The 24,804-nt window shown below is 43.9% G+C and overlaps 1 protein-coding gene across 1 annotated transcript in view; it reads left to right on the top strand.

Annotated features, from left to right (window-relative positions):
* The window catches only part of ERICH3 (glutamate rich 3), an 89,431-nt gene that overhangs the window by 2,047 nt on the left and 62,580 nt on the right, over positions 1 to 24,804 (top strand). The window contains exons 2-3 of the mRNA XM_061630643.1: positions 13,106 to 13,199; positions 22,204 to 22,329. Of these exons, the coding sequence (XP_061486627.1) occupies positions 13,106 to 13,199; positions 22,204 to 22,329 (220 nt within the window). The remainder of the gene's footprint in view (positions 1 to 13,105; positions 13,200 to 22,203; positions 22,330 to 24,804) is intronic.

The raw sequence follows: 24,804 nt of genomic DNA, 5'->3' as shown, positions 1-24,804 counted from the left end.
ACATGTCCCATTGATTTCATTATGACTTGCATTTAATTAATTGAGACTATAATTCCATACCAACTTACCTGCAAGTAAGTCCCATTGAACTCAGTGATATCCAGCTAAGTATCACTAATATTGGATCTTGCCCAGTAAGTAAGACTTGCTGCCAAGTAGACATGTATAGCTTGTGCTGTTAGTCTGTATCCTTACTCATGTGTACTCTGGTGCTACAGAGGGCAATGTCTTGTAGACAATTAACATAATCATTGGGTAATGTATCCAAGGCTGCTATTTTTTGAGCCTTCAAATTCCCAATTCTTTCCGAAGAAAATTCCATTTTGTATTCAAATGATAAAATGTAGCTATTATTGTATAGGTTCCTACGTCCATGCTTCACCATCATTCCCATGTTTGAACCAGACTGGAAAATGTTGTTGTCTTGAAAAGGCCATTCAGGAGAAAAGGCCCCAGTGAATTAAACCAGGGGTTCCCAAAGTGTGGTCCATGCACCAGCAGTGGTCTGCGAGCTTCATTCTGGTGAATTGAGTGTTTGTATTAATGTTTAATTGTATTTTCACTGCTTCTTGTATTTCTTTTATTGTATTTTATTGAATTACAGTTTGAATTTGATGCAATGTCAATTGTGATATAATAAAATCCAATATAAGAAATAAAAGAAGCAATACAAATACAGTTAAAAAAATGTATTTTGTGGAAGGACTCTAGCTTAGTGGTAGAGCATCTGCTTTGCATGCAGAAGGTTCAAGGTTCAATCCCCGACATCTCCAGGTAGGGCAGGGAGAGGCTCCCTGTCTGAAACCCTGGAGAGCCACTGCCAGTCAGTGTAGGCAGTACTGAGTTAGATGGACCAATGGGTCTGACTTAGTATAAAGCAGCTTCCTCCATTCCATGCAGCACCTAACACAGTGCATTACAATTGCTACAATGTGCAGAAAAACCATTAAATGGCCTGTCAAGACCCTCAACTATTTTCAAGTGGTCTGTGGGGGGGGGGAATTCAGGAACCACTGAATTAGACAAGGGATGGGGAGAGAGATGCTCAGCGAAACCTGAACGGAAGCTATGATGAGAGCTGTAGATCTTCCTGATTATTATTGTTGTTGTTGTTGTTTATTTATATACCACATTTTCCACAGATATACATGTGCTCAAAGCTGTTCACACAAATAATCCAATGCAATAACACAACACATAATAAAGAGTATAATCACTAAATTAAAAAAATATATGTATATACAGTACATCAAAACATAATGAGCATAAAGCTCAACAACAAGGCCAAAGCAAAAATATTTAAAAACTAACCCCCAAGCTGATACAAAAATCTCCCCATCCCCCAAACCCCCACAGCCCAACCCAAAGGGCCAGAAAGTCCTCCGAAAGAAGCTGCGTTTGAAGGCCTCCAGGGCTGGAGGGTGGGGCAAGGCAGGTGGAAACAGCCTCCCCTGATGGCAAACCGAGTCTCTCTCCCCTTAACAGAGATAGAGTAATTGCATGTTTTCCAAAGTAACAGAACAGTCCCATAACATCTCAATACCATAATTTTAGGTGGCATAATTTTTGTGGCATGAGCTACAGCCTATTTTGTCAGTGCATGAAGTGCTATCCTCATTTAGCAAAAATATACATAGTGAGACGGGGGGGTACACACAGTGTGGTCAAAAGGCTGCAAAATTAAAGAGGTAGCAGTAGATCTGTCCATTTCTATACAAGATCTGATTCATTTCAGACTGCTGCTGGGGGTGCACAATTTTGAATGATTGCCTACATAACCCCCCCTGAATTTAGAAAACCAGTAGATCTCTCTAATATGCTAGTAATTTATGTGCAGTGAGATTTTTCTAAAATAAAATAAAAAATAGGGAGAGCACTCAAAATGCAGTCTCCCACTTGGAAAGAGGTACAGTTCCAGTGTAGAAGATCTTGTTCACGTGGTATTGCTGAACATTTAGTTCAGCTTTCAAGTTCAGTAGAAACAAAAGCCTGCAATGAAAAAAGTTGTCTGGTTAATTCCATGCCATTCAGACACACCTTTTTGACCATCATTGCCTTTTTAGAATCACCAGGTTACAATGATGTAGTGACAAATAAAAGCCACAATGGGCAAAATTGTCCTTCTGGGTAACTCCTAAAGGTACAATATCCCTATCAGGGTATATACTGGGGGTAGGGAACTTATAGCCCTCCAGATGTTGTTTGACTCCAAATCCCATCATTCCTGACTATTCACCGTGCCACATGCTCTCTGGGGCTGAGGAGAGTTGGAGTCCAAAACCATCTGGAGATGTTCTCCACCCCTGGCCTATATCACTTGCCTTGAGTCACAGCCCTTAAACCTTTCCTTGCTTCCTTCCTGTCAATAATGCATAGTCTTGTGTGGAGGGGTTTGTCCCAGACCTGTCTTCACCCCAGTTCTTCCCTTCTTCAGCTCTGTCTCTTGACCATTCCCATGCATATTTTTATCAACCCACTTGCTACTCTGTTCCTTTAACCTTCTAAGTCTCAAGGCCAGTCTCCCAAGTCCTAGCTTTCGTATCACACTCTTTCTACAGGCTTTCCTGACCTTTACACTGCGACATGTCTTCAGTGCCCCCCTCCCCGTCATTAACACCTTCTTAACTTAGATACCTGTTCTTTTTTACCCTTTCCCAAGTCTCCTGCTCCATCTGTTCTTCTTTCAGGGCCTCTGATTCAGTTTACTACTTAATTAGGATCTTTTCTTTGGTTGCCATGCCTCTGGGCTCCCTGTCTTCTAGGACCTTTTTCTAGTTCTCATTGTGTCTTGTTCTCAGGGCCGGTTCTAAAGGGTGGCCAGGTGGGGCACTGGCCCAAGGGCCCCTGGAGCTATAGGGGCCCCTAAGGGGGCCCTCCACTCACCTTCCACGATCCGTGGCAGCAGGCGCGAATCGCAGGGCAGGAGCTTCTGCCTGCCCGCCATTCCCTTGCCCCACCTACCTGTCTCCTGCCTTTTAGCATTGCCGTTAATGAAGAATGCGGCCGAGGTTTCCCTAAGGTGCTGAAGCCCCTGCTGCCATCTTGGTGGATGGCAGAGATGTGCGCATGTAGCATGCATGCGTACCATCAACCAAGATGGCGGCAGAGGCTTCACCTCCTTAGGGAAACTGTGGTCGCCATCTTGGTTAATGGCAATGCTAAAAGACAGGTGAGAGGTATGTGGGGGTGGGGCGTTGGGCGTATGCGCTTGTGCATACACACACACACACACCAGGGCCCGGGGGAAGCTGATGCCCAAGGGCCCCGGCATGCCTGGGGCTGGCCCTGCTTGTTCTTATTCTGCCTCCAAGTCCCATGTTAAATTGACTTTTCATCTCAGTCAGACAACTTGTTTTCCTCACGGAAACTGCATTGCAAAGTTCCTAAGAGTTTTGCTTCTGGAAGTTAGAATGTTCACAAACATTCTATACTATCACACTTTCTCAGCCAATTAGTGTTAGAGGCTTTACAATCATAAGTACAATACAATATTTGTTTGTTTATTTAAATTATTTATAACCTGCTCTTCATTGTTCACATAACCCCAGAGCAAGGAATATAATTCAAATACAGTAAAATAATATGTCATTTAAATACAACTTAATATAAGATCAAACAATATACCAACAACATAACTACATCAGCCAATATTGATGGTTAGAAAAGACTCACTCATTAATAGAGTTTATTTGAACTTGTGAAATATATATAACTTTGGAAAGTCAACCAAATCCTTGTTCCACTCCCCATGCCTTTGTATTATCTCAAATCTGTCTATCTGAGCTCCATGTGTCACTGTAACAGTGACCTGACATTTGATCAGTTAAAGGCCATGTGCTCAGAGCCCTGCTAAATTTCCTTTACATGGCTTTACCTGGCAGCAAGTGTACCTTTACAGTTTTCAGTCTCAGAGGTGGCACTTAAAGGAACAAGAGCAAATTTGTAACTATTCAAAAAGGACTGATTGCTGGGATTTCCATTATTTTATTTATATCCAGCCAGTTCTCTCAGTAGGAGCCCATGGTGGCAAACAAAAGCACTAAAACACTTAAAAAATAATAAAAACAGACTTCAAAATATATTAAAACACAATAACCATCAAAAACATATTAAAACAAAACATCTTTAAAAACTTTTTTTTAAAAAGCTTTTAAAAACATTTTTGAAAGGAAGGTTTAAAAATATATTAAAAAGCAATTCCAACACAGATGCAGACTGGGATAAGGTCTCTACTTAAAAGGCTTATTGAAAGAGGAAGGTCTTCAGTAGGCTCCGAAAAGATAATAGAGATGGTGCCTGTCTAATATTTAAGGGGAAATTATTCCAAAGGAGAGGTGCCACTATGCTAAAGGTCCGTTTCCTATGTTGTACAGAATGGACCTCCTGATAACATGGTATCTGCAGGAGGCCCTCCTAGCCTGCAGAGTGCAGTGATCAGGGCCGGTTCTAAAGGGTAGCCAGGTGGGGCACTGACCCAAGGGCCCCTGGAGCTACATTCCCTTGCCCCACCTACCTGTCTCCTGCCTTTTAGCATTGCCATTAATGAAGATGGCGGCCGAGGTTTCCCTAAAGTGCTGAAGCCCCTGCTGCCATCTTGGTTGATGGCAGAGATGCGCGCATGTAGCATGCATGCGTGCTATCAACCTAGAACGGGGAACTCCCCCAAAGCATTCAGGAATCCAGTGGATACCATTAGTCTCCAGGGGCAGACCATCTTAATCTGTCCATCACTCCTGCAGGGGAGGATCAGAGCCATAAGTCTAAAATTCATCAGGAAGTGGTCTGACCATGACAATGGGGTGACATCTGTCTCCTATCTCCAGACCACCCCTTCCTCCATCTGGATCAAAAACCAAGTCGAGGATGTGCCCTGCCCTATGCGTCAGGCCAGTGACAACTTGAGACAGCCCCATGGTCATCATGGAGGCCATGAAGTCCTGAGCTGGAACACTAGGGACAAGCCTCAGCATGGATATTGAAATCACCCGGACTATTGTTCCGGGCTCCTCCAATATCACAGCCGAGACAGCCTCCATCAGCTCAGTCAGAGAAGCTGCCAGGCAGCAGGGTGGACGGTACACCCTAGTTTACTGTCTCCTTGTCTCAGCACCAGGTGCAGGCCCTCACAACCAGCTCCAAGATAGAGTGGTTTCCTGGTGACAGAGATGGAAGTTCTGTAAACCACAACAACTCCCCCCACATCCCTGCAGCCTGTGCTGGTGCTGCACCGAATATCCAGGTGGGCAAAGCTAGGTCAGATGAAAGTTGGGGAGCATAGCTAATACCGTGGAAGACAGAAACAAAATTCAAAGGGACCTTGATAGGCTGGAGCATTGGGCTGAAAAGAACAGAATGAAATTCAACAGGGATAAATGCAAAGTTCTACACTTAGGAAAAAGAAACCAAATGCACAGTTATAAGATGGGGGATACTTGGCTCAGCAGTACGACATATGAGAAGGATTTTGGAATTGTCGTTGATCACAAGCTGAATATGAGCCGACAGTGTGATGTGGCTGCAAAAAAGACAAATACTATATTAGGCTGCATTAACAGAAGTATAGTTTCCAAATCGCGTGAAGTACTAGTTCCCCTCTGTTCAGCACTGGGTAGTCCTCACCTTGAATACTGCATCCAGTTCTGGTCTCCGCACTTCAAGAAGGATGCAGACAAACTGGAACAGGTTCAGAGGAGGGCAACAAAGATGATCAGGGGACTGGAAACAAAGTCCTATGAGGAGAGACTGAAAGAACTGGGCATGTTTAGCTTGGAGAAGAGAAGACTGAGGGGAGATATGATAGCACTCTTCAAGTACATGAAAGGTTGTCACATAGAGGAGGGCCGGGATCTCTTCTCGATTGTCCCAGAGTGCAGGACATGGAATAATGGGCTCAAGTTGCAGGAAGCCAAATTTCGACTGGACATCAGGAAAAACTTCCTAACTGTCAGAGCCATATGACAATGGAACCAATTACCTAGAGTAGTGGGCTCTCCGACACTGGAGGCATTCAAGAGGCAGCTGGACAGCCATCTGTCGAGAATGCTTTGATTTGGATTCCTGCATTGAGCAGGGGGTTGGACTTGATGGCCTTATAGGCCCCTTCCAACTCTACTATTCTATGATTCTATGAACTCCTTACCAGCTCACCCACCCAGGTCTAGGTAATGCACATCAAATCAGCACCTTCATCCATGATCAAATCATATTACATGAAGTCAGGTAATAGTTATCATATGAGTGGACTCTTTATGGTTGATTATAAATAATATTTAGTTTTCTGTTAAACTTAGGCTGCACTCTTGTGTATATGTACCTATGAGTAGACTCCATTTAGCTCAATGGAGTTTACTAGTGAGCAGACATGTAGGATTATGCTGTTATTTTGTTTGCAAAGAAGAAAGATTTCCTTTATCACAAGTGGAAATAAAGCAAGATTGGTTAGTGTATTAAAGCTATTAAACCTGGAAAAATATCTCCATTGGGGTTGGTTTTCATTACAGCTTAAGTGAAAAACTGGCGATGAAATGCAATTGTACAATATAAGACAGAGATTCTAACTCCCTATGACTGATTCTACCGATCAATAACTAGGATATTTTCAGATTTTTTGGGGGTGTACCATTGTTAACTTAATTACACCATGAACAATTAACCATGAAGATTTGTTTTCTAAAAATAATGTTAAACACTTATGGAGCCTGTATTCAGATCTACTTTCAAATCAATAAAATCGGTCATAAAAATTATTATGATAGACAACACTGTTTACAGAACATAATGTACTGTGACACAAGTAAAGGGCAGACAGTATATTTGGATCTTGCATCATAACTTGCAAAGGGGCAGGTCTTTTGTTTGATAATGCCATAACACTGTTATTGTTCCGCATTTTTGCATGATTAGGCCGTGATGGTTGATGGTCACATGGCAACCTCAGTGTGCATTTTTCTGACTGGAGCTCTGCTCTGGCTGAAGCTATGCATTACACACTGACAGGAGGCAATGAGTTTAAACAGAATAATGATAGGAGCAGGTAATGCTCAGGCTCTGTATGGCTAAACCTATTCTGTGTTTGGAGAATAGGTCCCTCAGGAACAACAAATGAGGGGGGGAATTACTGTGCTAGGAGAACCTCTTCCCATTGCTGCCCAGGTTCTATTCCTGCAGGAGGACAGGCTGCTGCCTGTCTGTCTGGTAGGGCTGGCTCAAAAACTAGAACATTTGCCAAATTAACAGCAGTACAGCTCAGGTAACTTAGGAACATGGGAAGTTGCCTTATAACAAGTCAGACTGTTGGCCCTCTAGCTCAGTATGGTCTACACTGACAGGCAACAGCTCAATTCTCCAGGGTTTCAGACGAGGGAGATTCCCAGCCCTACTTGGAGATGCTGAGGGTTGAATCTGGGATCTTCTGCTTGCAATGCAGATGCTCTTCCATTGAGCAATGGCCCTTCCCTTTAATGTTAGTCTAGACCGTGGAATGTTAGTCTTGGAAATGGAGCATCTCCATACGTTTCTGGGAAGGGAAATCTGAGTCGAGATTTCAGAACTTAACCTTGAAAAGGAGTTTTATTGGGAAAAAGACAAAAGAAGTATAAATTTTTTCATTCATTCCATTTCTAATGATGAACCCTAGCAGAAATACTAGTTGGAAGGTTATCCCAAAAGAAGACAAGGGGGGTAGGGAGCGAGCAGATGAGATGAAGGAAAAAGGCAATGATTACCTGTGTTTAGTCTGCTGAAGTTGGCGAGATGGGAGAGAGAGAGAATCCTCATCTGTGGGTTAATCCCAGAGTGGGGACCTAAAGCATTCCCAGGCCACGGTAAGGCATGCACTGGGCAGGAATGCAGGTTGGTCAGGCACAAAGACAGGCCCACAGCCAGGAGATCCAAGAGTCGCCCCTCAAAAACGCTAAGCACAGGGATCTTCAGGCAGTTGTACCTTTAAGAAAACAGAAAGACAAAAGGGTCTACTGAAAAGGGTTTTTCAGGGTAACAAAAGGGCAAAGATACCACAGCTGCCTTCTGAAAAGGGGCTCATAGATGCTTGATGGGTGAACTGGTAGCAGGCAAAGAAGACCTAAGAGCACACAGGTCTTTTGGTGTTGTCAGTTAATGAGTGGCAGGGGGTGTTGCCCAGATTGTATTAAGGTGCGGGGAGAGATTGGCTTGGCACATCCAAGTGTTCCATGGCCTGGGACAGTCTCTCCCAATCTTTGGGTCCCCAGATGTTGTTGGACTCCAGCTCCCATCTGCCCCAGCCAGCATGGCCAATGATCAGGAATGATGGGAACTGTAGCCCAGGAACATCTGGGGACCCAAAGGTTGGGAAAGGCTGGTCTGGGACTTTCAGGTATTTGGATGCTCTCCTCTCTGTTTCAGTGGAGGTTGGCCCTGACAGACTAGCCCTGCTCTATTAGCTGCTAGCCTTTGCAGCTAGAAAGAGAAAAAAAGCAGAGGCTGGGAACAAAATGGAAATGGTCTAGCAACAATGGGCCGAGGAGTTCTCCAGCCAGCCCACAGCACAGAGGGGGGCTGCACGGGCTCTCCTGTAGGCGCTCTAAAAAATAAACTTACCTTATGGAGCCAAACAACACTCCCCGCTGTGATCTAGCCTCCACTATCACCGAAGCGAAACCGTTGAGACTATCAGCGCAGAGGTGCAGAAGTAAAGATGTCCCTACCAACAGCGTGGCTGCATAAACTGCCCAGCTGCTTCTGCACAAATGCACATTTCCGCATCTACGGAGCACATCCCAGGGGTCCGATTGGTCCACTTTTCCCCGGGCTTTCCCTGGCACATTTGCGCACATGCACAAAAGTGAAAATACATTGGACTGTAATAACAGAAGGGGTTTCCAGTACATTTGCGCACATGCGCAAAAGTGAAAAAACATGATTGGATGGTAATGACACAAGGGGTTTTTGGCAATGCCCAAGGTCCGCTCATGGACTGCCCATATCTCTATAGAGTGTGGTATTGCATCTGACCGCCCATTGTTGCTGCGGATGATTACCGGTTTTTCACTGTAATGCCAAAGCGGATTTAACGGCGCGAAAATGTGCAAAAATACACGACATCATATGGACCACCGAAAAAATATGAGTACACAAAGCGATCATGTTACACGTTATCCAGTCGTCTGGATGAGCCCTCTGTCTATTTTACTGAAAAACGGGTCTCCCATGCTGCTTTCTCACTGGTGTGAGTATGACTGCGTGTATGTCTGTAGGTTTTGAGTGGAGAAATGGTTGGAGAGAGGACAGAGTCAAGTAGTTCCTCTGCCATCAGTTCTTAATGTGAACTCACTGGCTTCCCAAGCCTGCTAAATTGAAGGAAAGTTACACATAACTATGTTTAAAAGGGTTGTGTGACTAGGTTCACATTGCTGTTCTTAGTTTGGTCAGGGATTGAGTGGGAGAGGTTATATGGGCATGGATTCTTGTCTCCTTAAATGAGGTTAAAAGATCCTATGGAAGTGATCCTATAGTGGCAGAATTTTCTGTAGTAGGGCACTAGTAGTGACAAGGGCTTGAGAAAGGAAGTAATTGATGTATGTGTGATAGAAGAGCAAGGCCTTTCAAAAGTAAATGTCGTGTGGGATCTGGATCAGGACCCAAGTGGGGGTAGGAGAGCATTAACCCTTTGCCCTCCACTAGGTCATGATCTAGACTGGGGGGGGTATGCCTTCTATTTACTTTGGGATGGAGTTCCCATTTACTCCAATGGAAGCTTTTCTTCCCATGCAAATAGTATGTGTGGAGGATCCAATCTGGGTCAGGGTAACAATGGGTGCAATAGGTTAAAGCCCTCCTATGCCCAACATCTGAGTCCAGATCAGGGCCCCCAATTGCTAATTGTATGAAATGGTTTCTCATCTAGTTTGGCCCTAAGAGGATTGGCTATAGGAGCTTCATTATAAATATGTAAAGAAAGAACTGTGTGGGCAACACTGAGCTCTTTTAAAATTAGTCTATAAAAAGTGTGTCTTGGAGACATAATCAAGAATGAGACTGAACACTTTCTTCTTTTCTGAAAAAATTGGGCATCTATTACTGTACTTGAAGTTTGTTTTCTGCCTCCCCCTAAATTTTGTTCGTGCCCTGTGATTGCCCCACTCACATCTTAAAGTCACACACAGATGATGGTGAAAAGAATAATTCACACACGTGTCTTTGTTATAGCAAAAGGATCTGTGTAGGTCAGAAGGATATGTTCAACCTACCTAGGACCTTGGCATGGAGTATATGGTCAGTACTACTGAGCATCTTCTCATCCCGACTTGGGTGTTAACGTTGGAAGAAGCCTTGGCAAGGCAACACAACTGCTTTTAATTGACAGTGTGAATCTTGCACCTTTTTTCCAATAACCTGCAGACTACTGAGTTCATCAGTTTTATTTTCTATAGCTCTGCTGGGACTAAAAAGTCAGTCTGTTAGAACAAAGTTTTACCAACTTGTTTTTTTCTGTGTCCTTTTTTCTTTTCTTTTCTTTTCTTTTCTAAGGGAAATGTCACTGATGCCTTTTGAAACCTTTTTCTTGCTAGTACTTATTTTTATTAGTCTATTTTTCTAGTTTAGAGTGAGAGCAGGAGAGAGAGAGGCAGAGATGTTAGTGATAACTTTCCTTGAAAGGTCTGTTCAGATGCTTATCCATTTTTGTAACGGATGCCAGAATATTAGCAGTGCACAAGTGAAATGCCACTTCTTATCAGTGATGTAGAGTCTATTTCCTGTGGCTAGGATCAATGATGGATCAAAAGTGAAGTAAAGTGTCAAAAATTGAGGATCCTGTAACTGAAGACAATCCACTGCTTCTAACATTGTGCCACTACTGGATGTGCAGTTGTACCAGAGGTTATGGTCACATTAGACAAAGTGGTTGCACATGGAGACTTGTGAGTATAAATGTAGCCTTATGGACACAGACTAATTTTTGAGAGCTATGTAGATCTGCCACAGAGCTCTGAAGGTTTTTTGGGAGCTATGAAGTTGTGTCACATGGCTCCCAAGACCCCAAATGTTTTGCATTCTCCATGAAGTCAGCTGGGCCCGTGAGATGAAGGAAAAGTCTTCTAAACATACCAATCTAATTTCAGGTAGTGAGATCAGTTTATATCTCACAAACACATTAGAAGCATCCTCTTCAGTTATTTGCACTACATATACTCACTATACCTACCTTGAAATAAGATCACATTTCGCTTCTACTACATTCTACATGTTTCCCCCCTTCTCCCCCTTCCAAAGATGTTTTATTCTCTTTTACAATTGGGTATGGTTAGTAGGCTTGCAGTAAACAGTGTTCCATGAAATGTCAAGAGTAGGTAACATAAGAAGAGTGTTGCTTGCTTGTGGTCTTTCCAGTCCTGAAAAAATAATATCTGTAGCATAGTTAGCTGTTAGCACCTGGAAATGGAAACCTGGCTTAAGCTTTCCATAGTGTGTGTATGTGTTTGAACAAAAGGTACACATATCATTAACAGAATGGAAACTATAGGCACATAGAATTGCAAAGCAACTCAGGGTTCTATTGGATCTGGATCTGTCCTCATTCTAGCCAGTGGGGAGGAATGGTTCCTCCCTACAAGCATACCCTGTGAATATCAAGCATTCTGATACTGAAGAGAATGTGATGCTTGTGTGGAGCTCTGTGTACACAGTGGAGCCCCTGTGTATACAATGTAACTGGTAATACCAGCCAGCTTTGAGTTATCTGACCCGGGCAGTAACTGTTAGCCCATGAATGTTCATGGAGGAAGCCAGGTTGAACACAAAGTGCCTGGGCCATCATCTGTGGGCCGCCATCAGCAGGTGTATGGCCAAAGGTCAGAAGTGAGAATGTCCATAGCTAGCTAACATCTCTTTTGGAATTAGTAATAATAATTGCTAATGTGAGAAAACGAGGTTCTGAGCATGTTACTTATTCTATTGGGCACTGCAATCCTATAGTTGGCTTTTCAAGTAAGTGCTCCTTTGAGCCTATAATTCAATTAGGTGTTTTGGCTAAAAGTAGACTATCCACAATTGAAATGAAACATAAAAGAACTCAGTGAATTAGCTGCTAAGGTTGCTCCTTCCCTGCGACATCTGAGTTGTGTTTTAACTTGTATCTAGGCCATGAAATACTGAGAAGGAAGTAAATAAAAGTATTGGCATAGGTGTACTCCCCCCTCCCCCTCCCCCTCCCTATTCATGCAACATACCAGTGTCAGGGGACATTATCAATCATTGCCTGGAATAATTGCTGTAATCTGGCAGTTTCAGATGCAAATGTAACTACCCGATAAAGAAAGTAAGATAAAGCAGTTGCTATAGTGCCAGTGCTTAATCACTAGGCATAACACGTCAAACTAAATTGTCTGCTTAAAGTTTAATTTATCTGATGTAGGCTACCTGTGGGATTACTGTGAAACCAAAAATAAACTTCCTGTAAGTCTTTGGTCTTTGTCAGTTTTTTTAATGAAGAGAATATTTTATGCCGCCCTTTCTCACTGAGAGAGCTCTTTTTGTTTACCATAATTTGCATCATGATAGCATGTGCACCTGTTAAAACTATAGCATTAACACTCAGTAAGAGAGTTGGGGGAGATGAAGGTTGAGTTAATAACAACATTCACTTAGGATGAGATGGCATAAATTTTCTTGCCTTGCTTGGCATCTAGAAGTGGAGTTACTTAGGCTCCTATTTGCTATGCCTTGACCACTGCAGGCTGGCAAAGTATCAAAACCAGATGCACATCTTTACATGCCCTTGTGCAGACACCACCCTGATTGGGCCAGGGCAGGTCTTTACACATTGTTGTAGCTCTGTAAGCACCTTAAACACACCAGTTGTGGGAAATAGGGTTTACCTGCAGCAAACCCAATTGCCAGGTCAAAGCATACAGCAGCCTTCCCCAACCTCTGGGGCTGATGGGAACTGTAATCCAAAATATATGGAGGGCATCAGGTTGGACAGGTTAACACAAAGCCTCTCTTAATCCTGAAAAAAGTAACCTAGGTAACTATGGTTTGTTTGTTTTTTGATCCCTTGCATTCTAAGATAAACAATTTTCTGTGTTTTTTTTTAAATGGCTATTTATAGTCACTATTTTGATTTCAGATTCCTTGCGAATTACAACAGCCTAACAGACAAGCACCTGGCAGGCTTCTTCAGCAACACCAGGATTAGACGTCACCTTCAGAGATCAGGGCTGGTAGGTGTGCAAATATTTCTTTCCAGTTTCTCTAAGATTTAACTCAGGAGTGAGGAACCTGTGTCCCTTCACATCTTGTTGAACTACAGCTCCCATCATCCCTGACCATTGGCCATGCTGATTGGGGCTGATGGGAGTTGGAGGGCCACAAGTTCCTCACTCCCAAGTTAAACTCATCTGTTTATTGAATTACATTTTATCCAACCCTTCCTCCAAGGCGCTCAGGGTGGCATACATGATTCTCTCTCCCCCTTTTTATCTTAATGACAACCCTGTGATACTGGTTCATCTGACAGAAAAGAGCTGTCTGCATGGGAATTTGAACCCTAGTCTCCTTGGCTTATGTTTAACATTGTGACACCATACAGTGGTTAAACAGTGACAACTATACTGTTCTTTCATTCTCCAGCAAAAAAAGAAAAGAGAAAGCAATTGGGAGTTATTTCATTTACTACCATGTCTTGGTGCCATGGCATTACTAATAATGTATGTTAATGCAGTTGTTACCACACTTGTCATAAATCATTGTGACAGCATCCAGAGTTAACCAATTAATGCAACAGCACGATATGGTATGCAATATGCACAAAGCCTGCACTCCTAGGCACACTTCCTCAGGAGTGTCCAATTGAATTTTGTGGGACTTACTTCTGAGTAGACAAGCATAGGATTGGGCTGCCTGGCTACTCTCACAAGTGACAGTAGCAATGCTGTTTACTCCAGGTTTGTCGTTATTAGCTGCTTGACTCGTTACTGCTTCTTGACCCATCGCTCATGTCCACTGTACACAAGTGAAACTGAGCAGCCCAAGTGAGTGTAGACCAGGTGAGCAACCAGCATTTCGATAATTAGTCGCAAGGATGTTTTTTATTGTGGATCAAGTAATGAGTTGCTTGTAAATTTGTTGAGGCACTGGAAAACAGAGGACAACTATTTGGGCAGTCTGGCTGCTTCATTTTATTTACATTGGAGGGATATTCTAATCCTGATTTAAAGAGTCTCCTGTGACAGTTGTAACCTGTTAATAGAGCAGCAGATGAGAGTGAAGCAAAATAATGGCTCCCATGATGGCATGTTCCATTTCAGATTCCTTAACTGTCTTCTTCTCACTGAACAGCCTGCATCGCATGAAAATCTCATCTGACTGTAGGCACTTCCCTAATTGGCATCTAATATCAGCCAGTCATTGACCAACTGGCTGGCATCTAATGTTTTAAAAGCACAGAGAAATTCAGTAGCAAATGCTCTCATCTGTGCAGAGTTGAGAGATACATTGGAGGCAATTTAAACCTGAAGAGCAAAAGAGATGAGAATTTGCTGCCTACACAGCTATCGTAGATGCCATGTAACAGAACATGAAGGGCAAAAGAGAATAATGATTCCCACAGAATGAGGCATCATGAAAATAAGATTGAACAATTGAGCTAAAACTCAATGAATACTGGGAGGAGGGAGGAAATGGAAGGTAAATGGTACACTTTTAGACCATGGTTTTATGGAATCATAGTAGACCTTCAGCTTGGTCTCCAGTTAGTGAATGTCTTGCGCCACTTGCTAGAAGCCCACCCCCCAATCTGTTTCTTTAAATATCTAATATTATAATGCAGGAGTAAAGCAGAAATAGGTCAGTCTGGCATAGTGGTACCTTTAAACTGCCTCATCCTTGTGTATTCACCCTGCACTTAATGGAAGAGGGTGGTTTTTTTGCCTTTTAATTTATTTTGTTTAAAGTATTCATCCTTCTTCCTTCTGGTTCTAAAGATACATGACAATATAAATCCTGACTGAGAAAAGTCTTGAGCCTCAACTTAAATGAGATCAGAATTTTAGTTAAAGAATTGTACAGTGATTATGCCTTCTGGCAATGCAACATTCAATACAGTTATGGTATCTCTCATTTACATTTTGCACTTGCCTAGTAATGCTGCAAACCTCCCCTTCTTGTTTTCCAATATTTTCTAATATCAGGATATCCTGTAACAAGAATTCTCTCTTACTTGCCTGCCTGTCTGCCTGCCTGCCTTCTCCAAGAAAACTTAATAACACAAAGGGGAATATAACTTCCTCTAACTGTGCGTTTATAGGTGTGTTAACTTGAAGCAACTGATTTGACCGGCGTAGTAGTGTGCATGGGATTGCAGCCTGATTTATGGTACAACCCTATGCATGTCTACTCAGAAGTAAGCTCAGTTGGGTTCAGTGGGACTTACTGCCAGATAAGTGTTTATTGGATTGCAATCTTAGTGGATTATTTCTTAGTGCAAGCACTCAGACTAAACTATGTGGCAGATCACAGAAAGGTGTTTATGCTTCCCTCCTGCCCAGCAGAGAGCAGCCTGCAACTTCCTAGTGGGAAGCCAGTGTTCTGACGAATTGCTGTTGAACTGTAGATTTTGTCTGTTCATGGAATACAGATAAATGAGAAACCATTGGCTAATCTTGATAATATGGAAGAGTAGACTCCTTGGTCACAAGGCGTTTGAATAAAAGCTATTTAGAGGAGAATCATGCCATCTAATGAGGCACTTAGCATTTTCAAGTGACATTTGAAGCAAAATAAGACTGTTTCATGCTCAAGACATCTAACACTAGGAATGACTGATGAAGAAGTATTAATGGAAACTGGAGCTTTATTCTGTCTTAATAAACATGACTCACTATCAGTAATACAGCAGCAACCCATTTAAACACTACTGGAGACCTTTTGGTGACATGGATTGATTAGGTCTGCATATACTTGTTATCTTGACATAGGGCTTGGGCTTTTAAGTATACTTACACTGAGACATTCTTATTCACAAATGGCACCATAGAGTGAGCCTGATATAAAGCTATTGCTTACTATGTTTCTGTTACTACTTTTTCAGGCATCATTTGTTCTTGAGTAGTTCAGTAAAAGTTAGTATATTAGTGCATGTTTCCAGTTAATTAGAAGACTACTCTTAAACACTTAAAAACAGAAACAAAAATCTTGTTTCAAAAGATCACTTTAGGCTGGGACCGCAGAGGTCCAGGTGCTGCCAGGGCCATTCAAGATTTCCTTCTTCATGAAGCCACATGTGTCCTCGCTGCTCTTGAAGACGGAGGGACTCTCCAGGCAGAATGGCTTCAGACACAGTGTGAACATCTTCAGATGGAAAAGAAAACTGGCATAGTGTGTATGCAGGGAAATGTTTAGAGCACATGCAGGGTTATCTTTGTATTCTGGCCTTAGAGCCAGGTGAGAATGGCACCTGTTGACCATCCCGAAGGCTTCCACATCAACAGGCAGAGAAAGCTGGAAGGGATAGATAACACACACATGGGAAAGCATAAGCTGCTGGCTGAGTCTCTACCCCAGGGATGGCCAATGAGATGTGGTTGAACCACAGTTCCTATCATCCCTCACCATTGGCCATGTTGACTGGGGCTGATAGGAATTGTAGTCCAGCAGCATATGGAGAGCACCACATTAGCTACCCTTTTTTTATCTGACTTTCTTCTTCGTGGCTAATTTTATCTAAGAGTTAAGAAGAGGAGGAGTACATGGCATTAGCTACTAAAGAGAGAGCATAAGGAAAGAACAGCAAGAGGCTGGATAGACAGCAAGTAGCTCTTAAGAACATAAGAACGTAAGAAGAGCCTGCTGGATCAGGCCAGTGGCCCATCTAGTCCAGCATCTTGTTCTCACAGTGGCCAACCAGGTGCCTGGGGGAAGCCCGCAAGCAGGACCCGAGTGCAAGAACACTCTCCCCTCCTGAGGCTTCCGGCAACTGGTTTTCAGAAGCATGCTGCCTCTGACTAGGCTGGCAGAGCACAACCATCATGGCTAGTAGCCATTGATAGCCCTGTCCTCCATGAATTTGTCTAATCTTCTTTTAAAGCCATCCAAGCTGGTGGCCATTACTGCATCTTGTGGGAGCAAATTCCATAGTTTAACTATGCGCTGAGTAAAGAAGTACTTCCTTTTGTCTGTCCTGAATCTTCCAACATTCAGCTTCTAGTATTATGAGAGAGGGAGAAAAACTTTTCTCTATCCACTTTCTCAATGCCATGCATAATTTTATACACTTCTATCATGTCTCCTCTGACCCGCCTTTTCTCTAAACTAAAATGCCCCAAATGCTGCAACCTTTCCTCATAAGGGAGTCTCTCCATCCCCTTGATCATTCTGGTTGACCTCTTCTGAACCTTTTCCAACTCTATAATATCTTTTTTGAGATGAGGCGACCAGAACTGTACACAGTATTCCAAGTGCGGCCGCACCATAGATTTATACAACGGCATTATGATATCGGCTGTTTTATTTTCAATACCTTTCCTAATTATTGCTAGCATGGAATTTGCCTTTTTCACAGCTGCCGCACACTGGGTCGACATTTTCATTGTGCTGTCCACTACAATCCCGAGGTCTCTCTCCTGGTCGGTCACCGCCAGTTCAGACCCCATGAGCGTATATGTGAAATTAAGATTTTTTGCTCCAATATGCATAATTTTACACTTGTTTATATTGAATTGCATTTGCCATTTTTCTGCCCATTCACTCAGTTTGGAGTTCAAAGTGTGGGAGAATAGAATGGTCTTTGCCTTCTGCTGAAAACATAGAGCAGTGGGGGGTGGGTGAGCCTCCCTATAGTGAGAATTCTGTAAATGGAATGCCACCACCATCATGACCCTCTTTCCAGCATGACGATGAGAGCACTCTGTTGACCTGAATGCATGAACACATTAGTGTGGAGGTAGATATACATTTATTTATTTATTTATTTATTTTATTACATTTTTAGACCGCCCTATAGCAATAAGCTCCCAGGGTGGTGTACAGCATAATAAAACAGGTTAAAATACAAGTGGATGTAAATACAATACACAATAAAACATAATTAAAATTTTTCAATTTTAAATTCAAATTTTAAAATTTTTTAAATGCCTGGGCGAAGAGGTAGGTCTTTACCTGGTGCCGAAAAGATAACAAAGAAGGTGCCAGGCGTATCTCATCAGGAAGGGCGTTCCATAGTTCGGGGGCCACCACTGAGAAGGCCCTAGCTCTAGTTATCGTTCTCCGTGCCTCCCTATGCATTGGGACACGGAGAAGGGCCTTCGACGTCGAGCGCAGTGACTGGGTAGGTACATAGCGGGAGAGGCATTCCGCCAGGTATTGCGGTCCGATGCCGTTAAGGGCTTTATAGGTAAGAACCAACACTTTGAATCTGGCCCGGAAACATATTGGTAGCCAGTGCAGCTGGGCCAGGACAGGTGTTATATGATCAAATTTTTTTGTCCCTGTAAGAACTCTGGCCGCAGCATTCTGCACCAGCTGAAGTTTCCAAACCATCTTCAGAGGTAACCCTACGTAGAGTGCATTACAGTAGTCCAATCTAGAGGTTACCAGAGCATGGATAACTGTGGCAAGGTTCTCCTTATCCAGATAGGGTCGTAGTTGGGCTACCAGCCGAAGCTGGTAGAACGCATTCCGTGCCACCGAGGCTACTTGAGCCTCCAGTGACAGGAGCGGATCTAATAAGACCCCCAAACTACGGACCTGCTCCTTTAGGGGGAGTGTAACCCCATCTAGGGCAGGTCGGACATCAACCATCTGGGCAGAGAGCCCCCCCACCAACAGCATCTCAGTCTTGTCAGGATTGCGTCTCAGTTTATTAGCTCTCATCCAGTCCATTATCGCGGCCAGGCAGTGGTTTAGTACATTAACAGCCTCACCTGAGGAAGATGAAAAGGAGAAGTAGAGCTGCGTATCATCAGCATATTGCTGGAAACGCACTCCAAATCTCCTAATGACCTCGCCCAGCGGCTTCATATAGATATTAAAGAGCATGGGGGACAGAACTGAACCCTGTGGGACCCCATATTGGAGTACCCAGGGACTCAAGTAATGCTCCCCAAGCACCACCTTCTGGAGACGATTCTCGAGGTAGGAGCACAGCCACTGCCAAGCAGTGCCTCCAACTCCCAAGTCCGCAAGTCGCCCCAGAAGGATACCATGGTCGATGGTATCAAAAGCCGCTGAGAGATCAAGGAGAACCAACAGAGTTACACTCCCTCTGTCTTTCTCCCGACAGAGGTCATCATACAGGGCGACCAAGGCTGTTTCTGTACTAAACCCCGGCCGAAAGCCCGATTGACATGGATCCAGATAATCAGTTTCATCCAGGAGAGCCTGGAGCTGGTGAGCGACCACACGCTCTAAAACCTTGCCCAGGAACGGAACATTTGCTACCGGTCTATAGTTGTCAAGATTTTCAGGGTCCAAGGAGGGTTTCTTTAGGAGCGGTCTCACCACCGCCTGTTTCAGGCAGGGTGGTACCACTCCCTCTCGTAAAGAGGCATTGATCACCTCCTTGGCCCATCCGGCTGTTCCGTTCCTGCTAGCTTTTATTAGCCATGAGGGGCAAGGATCCAGAGCAGAAGTGGTCGCCCGCACCTGTCCAAGCACCTTGTCCACGTCCTCGAGCTGAACCAACTGAAATTCATCCAATAAAACAGGACAGGACTGTGCTCCGGACACCTCATTAGGCTCAACTGCTACAATATTGGAGTCAAGGTCCTGGCGGATGTTTGTGATCTTATCTTGGAAGTGTCTCGCAAACTCATTACAGTGGGCTATTGATGGTATTATTGCGTTCTGAGGACCAGAGTGTAAAAGTCCCCGAACAACCTTATAAAGTTCCGCTGGGCGGTTAGAAGATGACTGAATGGAGGCAGCAAAGTACTGCTTCTTCGCTGCCCTCACCGCCTTCACATAGAGCTTGGTAGAGATCTTCACAAGTGCAAGACCACAGCCGTCGGGAGTTCGTCTCCATTTGCACTCAAGCCGTCTCCTTTCTTGCTTCATCACTCTTAGCTCCGGGGTAAACCACGGAGCCAATTGAGCTCTGCAGAGGAGAGGGCGCACCGGGGCGATCGTGTCAACTGCCCGGGTCATTTCCGTATTCCACAGATTGACCAGGGTTTCGACAGGAGCGTCAGTTTTATCAGCCGGAAAACTCCCCAGAGCCTTCTGAAAACCTTCAGGATTTATTAGTCTCCGGGGGCGGACCATCTTAATTGGTCCTCCACCCTTGCAGAGGGGAGAAAACATTGTGAGCCTACACCTCAATAGGTGATGATCTGTCCATGACAAAGGAATAGATGTAAAATCCCTCACTCCCAGATCACCATCCCCTGCTCCAGTAGCAAAAATTAAGTCTAGAGTGTGCCCCGAAATATGCGTAGGGCCAGTAACAAATTGAGACAGCCCCATGGCTGTCATGGAGGCCATGAAGTCCTGAGCCGCCCCAGACAAAGCGGTCTCGGCATGAATGTTGAGATCCCCCAATACCATAAATTTGGGGGATCGCAACACCAAACCCGAGACCACCTCCGTCAGCTCAGTTAGGGAGGCTGTTGGGCAGCAGGGTGGACGGTACACCAACAGTATTCCCAGTCTGTCTCGCTGACCCAACGTAATATGGAGACACTCCAGACCATTAGCTACCTGGATAGGGTGCCTAATGAGAGGGATGGAACTTCTATAGACCACAGCGATTCCCCCTCCCCGACCCTCGGATCTACCCAGATGCTGAACCGAGTACCCAGGTGGGCACAGCTGGGAGAGATTAATGCCTCCCAGATCGCTCACCCATGTCTCGGTAATAAACGCCAGATCGGCCGCCTCATCCACAATTAAATCATGGATGAGGGAAGCTTTATTATTTACCGATCTGGCATTAAGAAGCAGCAACTGGAGATCCGAGAGTTGGCTGATAGAACTACCAGCAATCCTGTGGATGTGGGGAGGACCGGAACACGGTACAGCCACCAATTGTCTGGGCCGAGTTCCCCTCAACCGGCATGTCCTCCTCACAACGCCATACCTCCCATTACCCGTCACTATGCTAACAGGGGCCCCCTCTGGTCCCCCCTCCCAATACCCTATCCTCCCACCCAGGCACATAATAAAATAAAATAAAAATAAAATAAAATAAAATAAAATAAAAATACACACACACTCACAACATACAGTCATACAAACATCCACTCATTCCATTCAGGTCTACACAACAACCACAGTCCCGTGCTCCATGCGCACCAACGCAGCTCTCAAACCGTTCTTCTTCCCGGGAAAAGCGCCACCTGGGGCCTGGTCCTGCAAGGTGCCCACGTGCAGAGCAGGAGCCCAAGAAGGAGAGAGCAGAGATGTTGGCCAAGCAGCAGCAGCAGCAAAGCAGGCAGATGGCTCTCCCTCCCTGGGCGGTGATGGTCCTCTTCCCTTGCAGGCACTGGATCTCCCAAGCCCCCTCAGCCAGCCGGCTTATATATCCCTTCCAGAGAAGGGACAGGTGGAACAGTATCAGGTACAGCTGGCTGAGTACCTGGAGCCTGGTCCTGCGAGGTGCCCACGTGCAGAGCAGGAGCCCAAGAAGGAGAGAGCAGAGATGTTGGCCAAGCAGCAGCAGCAGCAGCAGCAGCAGCAGCAAAGCAGGCAGATGGCTCTCCCTCCCTGGGCAGTGATGGTCCTCTTCCCTTGCAGGCACTGGATCTCCACAATGGCTGGAATTCAAAGAGCTGCTTGCTCTCGCATAAGGGACTTGCAATCTCCAAATGTTCTTTGATCAGCTTCCTCTTGAGTCACAAAGTGGTCCTGAAACTCCTCTCCATTTCAAAGGTTGTTGGCTTTGCAGCATGGGATTACAAAACTAGTTGGGGGTCACAAAACTAGTTTCATGGGTCTTTGGATACTGGCCAATTGTTTACTTTTGCATCTAGCATTTATCTTTTTTTTATCTTGCTGAGCATGCTGTTAATGATAAGTAGTGCATATGTGATAAGGTCCTGTGGACATGTTGAGATATATATGGAGCTTTCACTGACACACACAAAATGGGAAAGTCTTTGCTCATGTTGATCTCCATGTGTACATTGGACCTCAGGACATATCAGATTATGGCTGATATGTACATGTTTATTTAAGTCACAATCTTGCATCCTCCACCACCCTCTGTACTTACATTTTATTTTTTCATGGCAGATCTCAAGAAGTGGACAAATAATATCGGAGAAGGAATACCAGCTAAATGCCATGAGGAAGGATCACCAGAAGTATATACGGGAATGTTTGGCTCAGGCCATATTCCACAAGGTCCTTGACATGGAAGTATGGTTACATTATGGCTACTTCTCCTAAAGGCTCTTCAAAAGAAATGTTCACGGTGTTACTTAGAATTACTGAGGAAACTTACTGGTGTGGAAATACCGTGTAACTTATCCTTTGGTGCAGAGCATGGTCTCATTAACATAACAGCATGACGGTTGGAGGGATTTACAACAACTTGGAAGTTAGCCATCAGCACATTTTGACTACCCCTTCCACCCTAGCAGAGTAATTAAGGAACATGTAAGAGTTGTTATGAGTTAATAATGATCAACATTAAAATAAATAAATAAAAGACTGTTAAAATAAATATCTACCTTGTTAATCATACTGATTCTGAACAAATTGTTAAATTCGGTTAGAAGTAATCTGAATTGAACTGGCTCTCTAAGCCAGGCCAAGTTCAAAGTTTTACTACTAATATGTAAAACCCTTAAGAGCTTGGAGCCAATTTACGTGAAGGATCACCTACTCAACCGCTTTGATCTGTGGAACAACTTACACTTTTGCAAGAACACCAACACCAACAACATCTCTATCCCAGTACAGAGTCCAGATTTTAACTGGATATTATTAATTAAAAAATTAAAGGGTTTATACATTTTTCCTAAATTAAATAAACAAGCAAGAAAGCTAAGGAGTGTGTTAGTGACTGTGAAGATACAATCAGTGGATTGATTAATCTGGAGTAAATTCCATGAAAACAGTATGAGCAGGTAAATTATTTGCCATTAATTTGCCAATGGCCTCAAATAATAATTATACATTCTTCAATAATTTCAATATTATTATTCAATATTGGCAGGGAAGGAAGTTAAGGAGGAAGAAAAGATAGAGGAATAATCTGTAATTGGCCAGAACTGGTAAACTGGCAGCATCTCAGAATGTAAGGGTCCCTACAGCCACCGGGTTCCACACAGTCATCTCCTGAGGGCAAGGCAACAGGAGGTCATGTTCCATCAGTGTGCTCAAGAACCTGACGCAGCCCATCAGAGAAATGCTCATTTCTACCCACATGAACACCAAAGGTCAAGGAAAGTCAACAAGAGCAAGGAGGAGCATAGATGTAAAAAGTGAGCAAGGACAGGGAGGAGCAGACGCTATCTCATTCACACAGAAGGTGGAAACGTGGCTGGAGGTAGGCCCCATTCTGCCTTTGTTCCACCCATGGATTGTTCCTACCTTCTGTTGTCCCTTTGTGATGCTGAAGTCTTTTCCCACGGTTGTTCCTGTACACCAACAGCTGTATTAAGAGTTGGTTACTTCAAAATATATTATTCAGGAGCCCACCTATAAAACAGATTCTTCTCTGTGGACTTCAGGTCTTTGTGTCCTACTAAGATGTCAGCTTTCATGATATGCTGCCTTTTGGCTTGGCTGAGACATCTGTGTGCTGCTTTCTCTTACTTAGAGCATAAAGCAGCAGTTGACACCAACTGTCTTAGAATCATGGAATTCTAAGGGAGGTCCCTCAGTCATATACAAACATGGAGATAATTTAGCAGTGGGCTCTCATCTGCCCTCCCCCTAGCCAGCCAAATAAGTTGTAACAGCAGAAACACCTTGCACAACCAATGATCTTTGAAGGGACCTTATGGATCATCTAAACAGAATGGCTTTCAACAGCTTACCAGTGGAATTCACAAAGAGAATTTTGTTGTGGACTTGCATTTCCTTTTCTCCATCCCCTCTGCTTAGAGAGACTGGAATCCCCATCGAAGGAAGAGGGATAAGAAAGGAATCATTTTACTTGGTTTGGAGTACAATAGAAATTTGCTGTTCCCTTCTCTCCATTCCCTTTCCTGAGAGAGGCCATGAGTAGGACAATTGAGTAGAAGGGGATAGTGGGCAATGGCTTGGATTGGAAGGGAAAGATAAGTGTTCTTTAGACAAGGGGTGTGAAATGCAGAGGGTGGAACAAGGGCTTTTGAAATGAAGGCAAGAGATTTCAGGCTATTTCCCTTAGTGATTTCTTTCTTTCCCTTCCTTCCTTCCATAGTCAAAGTGGTGCCCTCCAGATTGTATTGGACTACAAGTCCCATCATTCCTTACCATTATGGGGTTGATGAAGTGTTGTAGTCCCAACAACAACTAGAGGGCGTTACATTGGCTATCCCTGCTCTAAAGTAAAATTGCTTTGATCATTACATTTAAGAACACCCCATAGGACTGAAAACCACTGTAAACTGAGCTTGTGGGGTAGGAGGAGAAGCTCACCAAAGACAGCAATTTAAGGGTGTTGGTGAAGTGGTAGCAGCAGAGATGTGCTGTGCCTCATGGCTCTTGACCATATGAAGGTTTACTTAAGAGTGGCCCTTTTGACTATAGTGGGACTTAACATCTGAATAAACATGCCTAAGCTCATTGACCATTACTTAGTAACTTTGTCAAAAATGCTAAACTATACTTGATGCCATTCAGTTGTGAGAGTGGCTTTTTAAAAGTGCAGGGGCCTTGATCCAGAACAGGGCCTCATCA

Source organism: Rhineura floridana, chromosome 6 (genome assembly GCF_030035675.1).
Source record: "Rhineura floridana isolate rRhiFlo1 chromosome 6, rRhiFlo1.hap2, whole genome shotgun sequence".
In the NCBI taxonomy this organism is placed as follows: Eukaryota; Metazoa; Chordata; class Lepidosauria; order Squamata; family Rhineuridae; genus Rhineura; species Rhineura floridana.
This window is presented reverse-complemented; position numbering and strand designations above follow the sequence as displayed.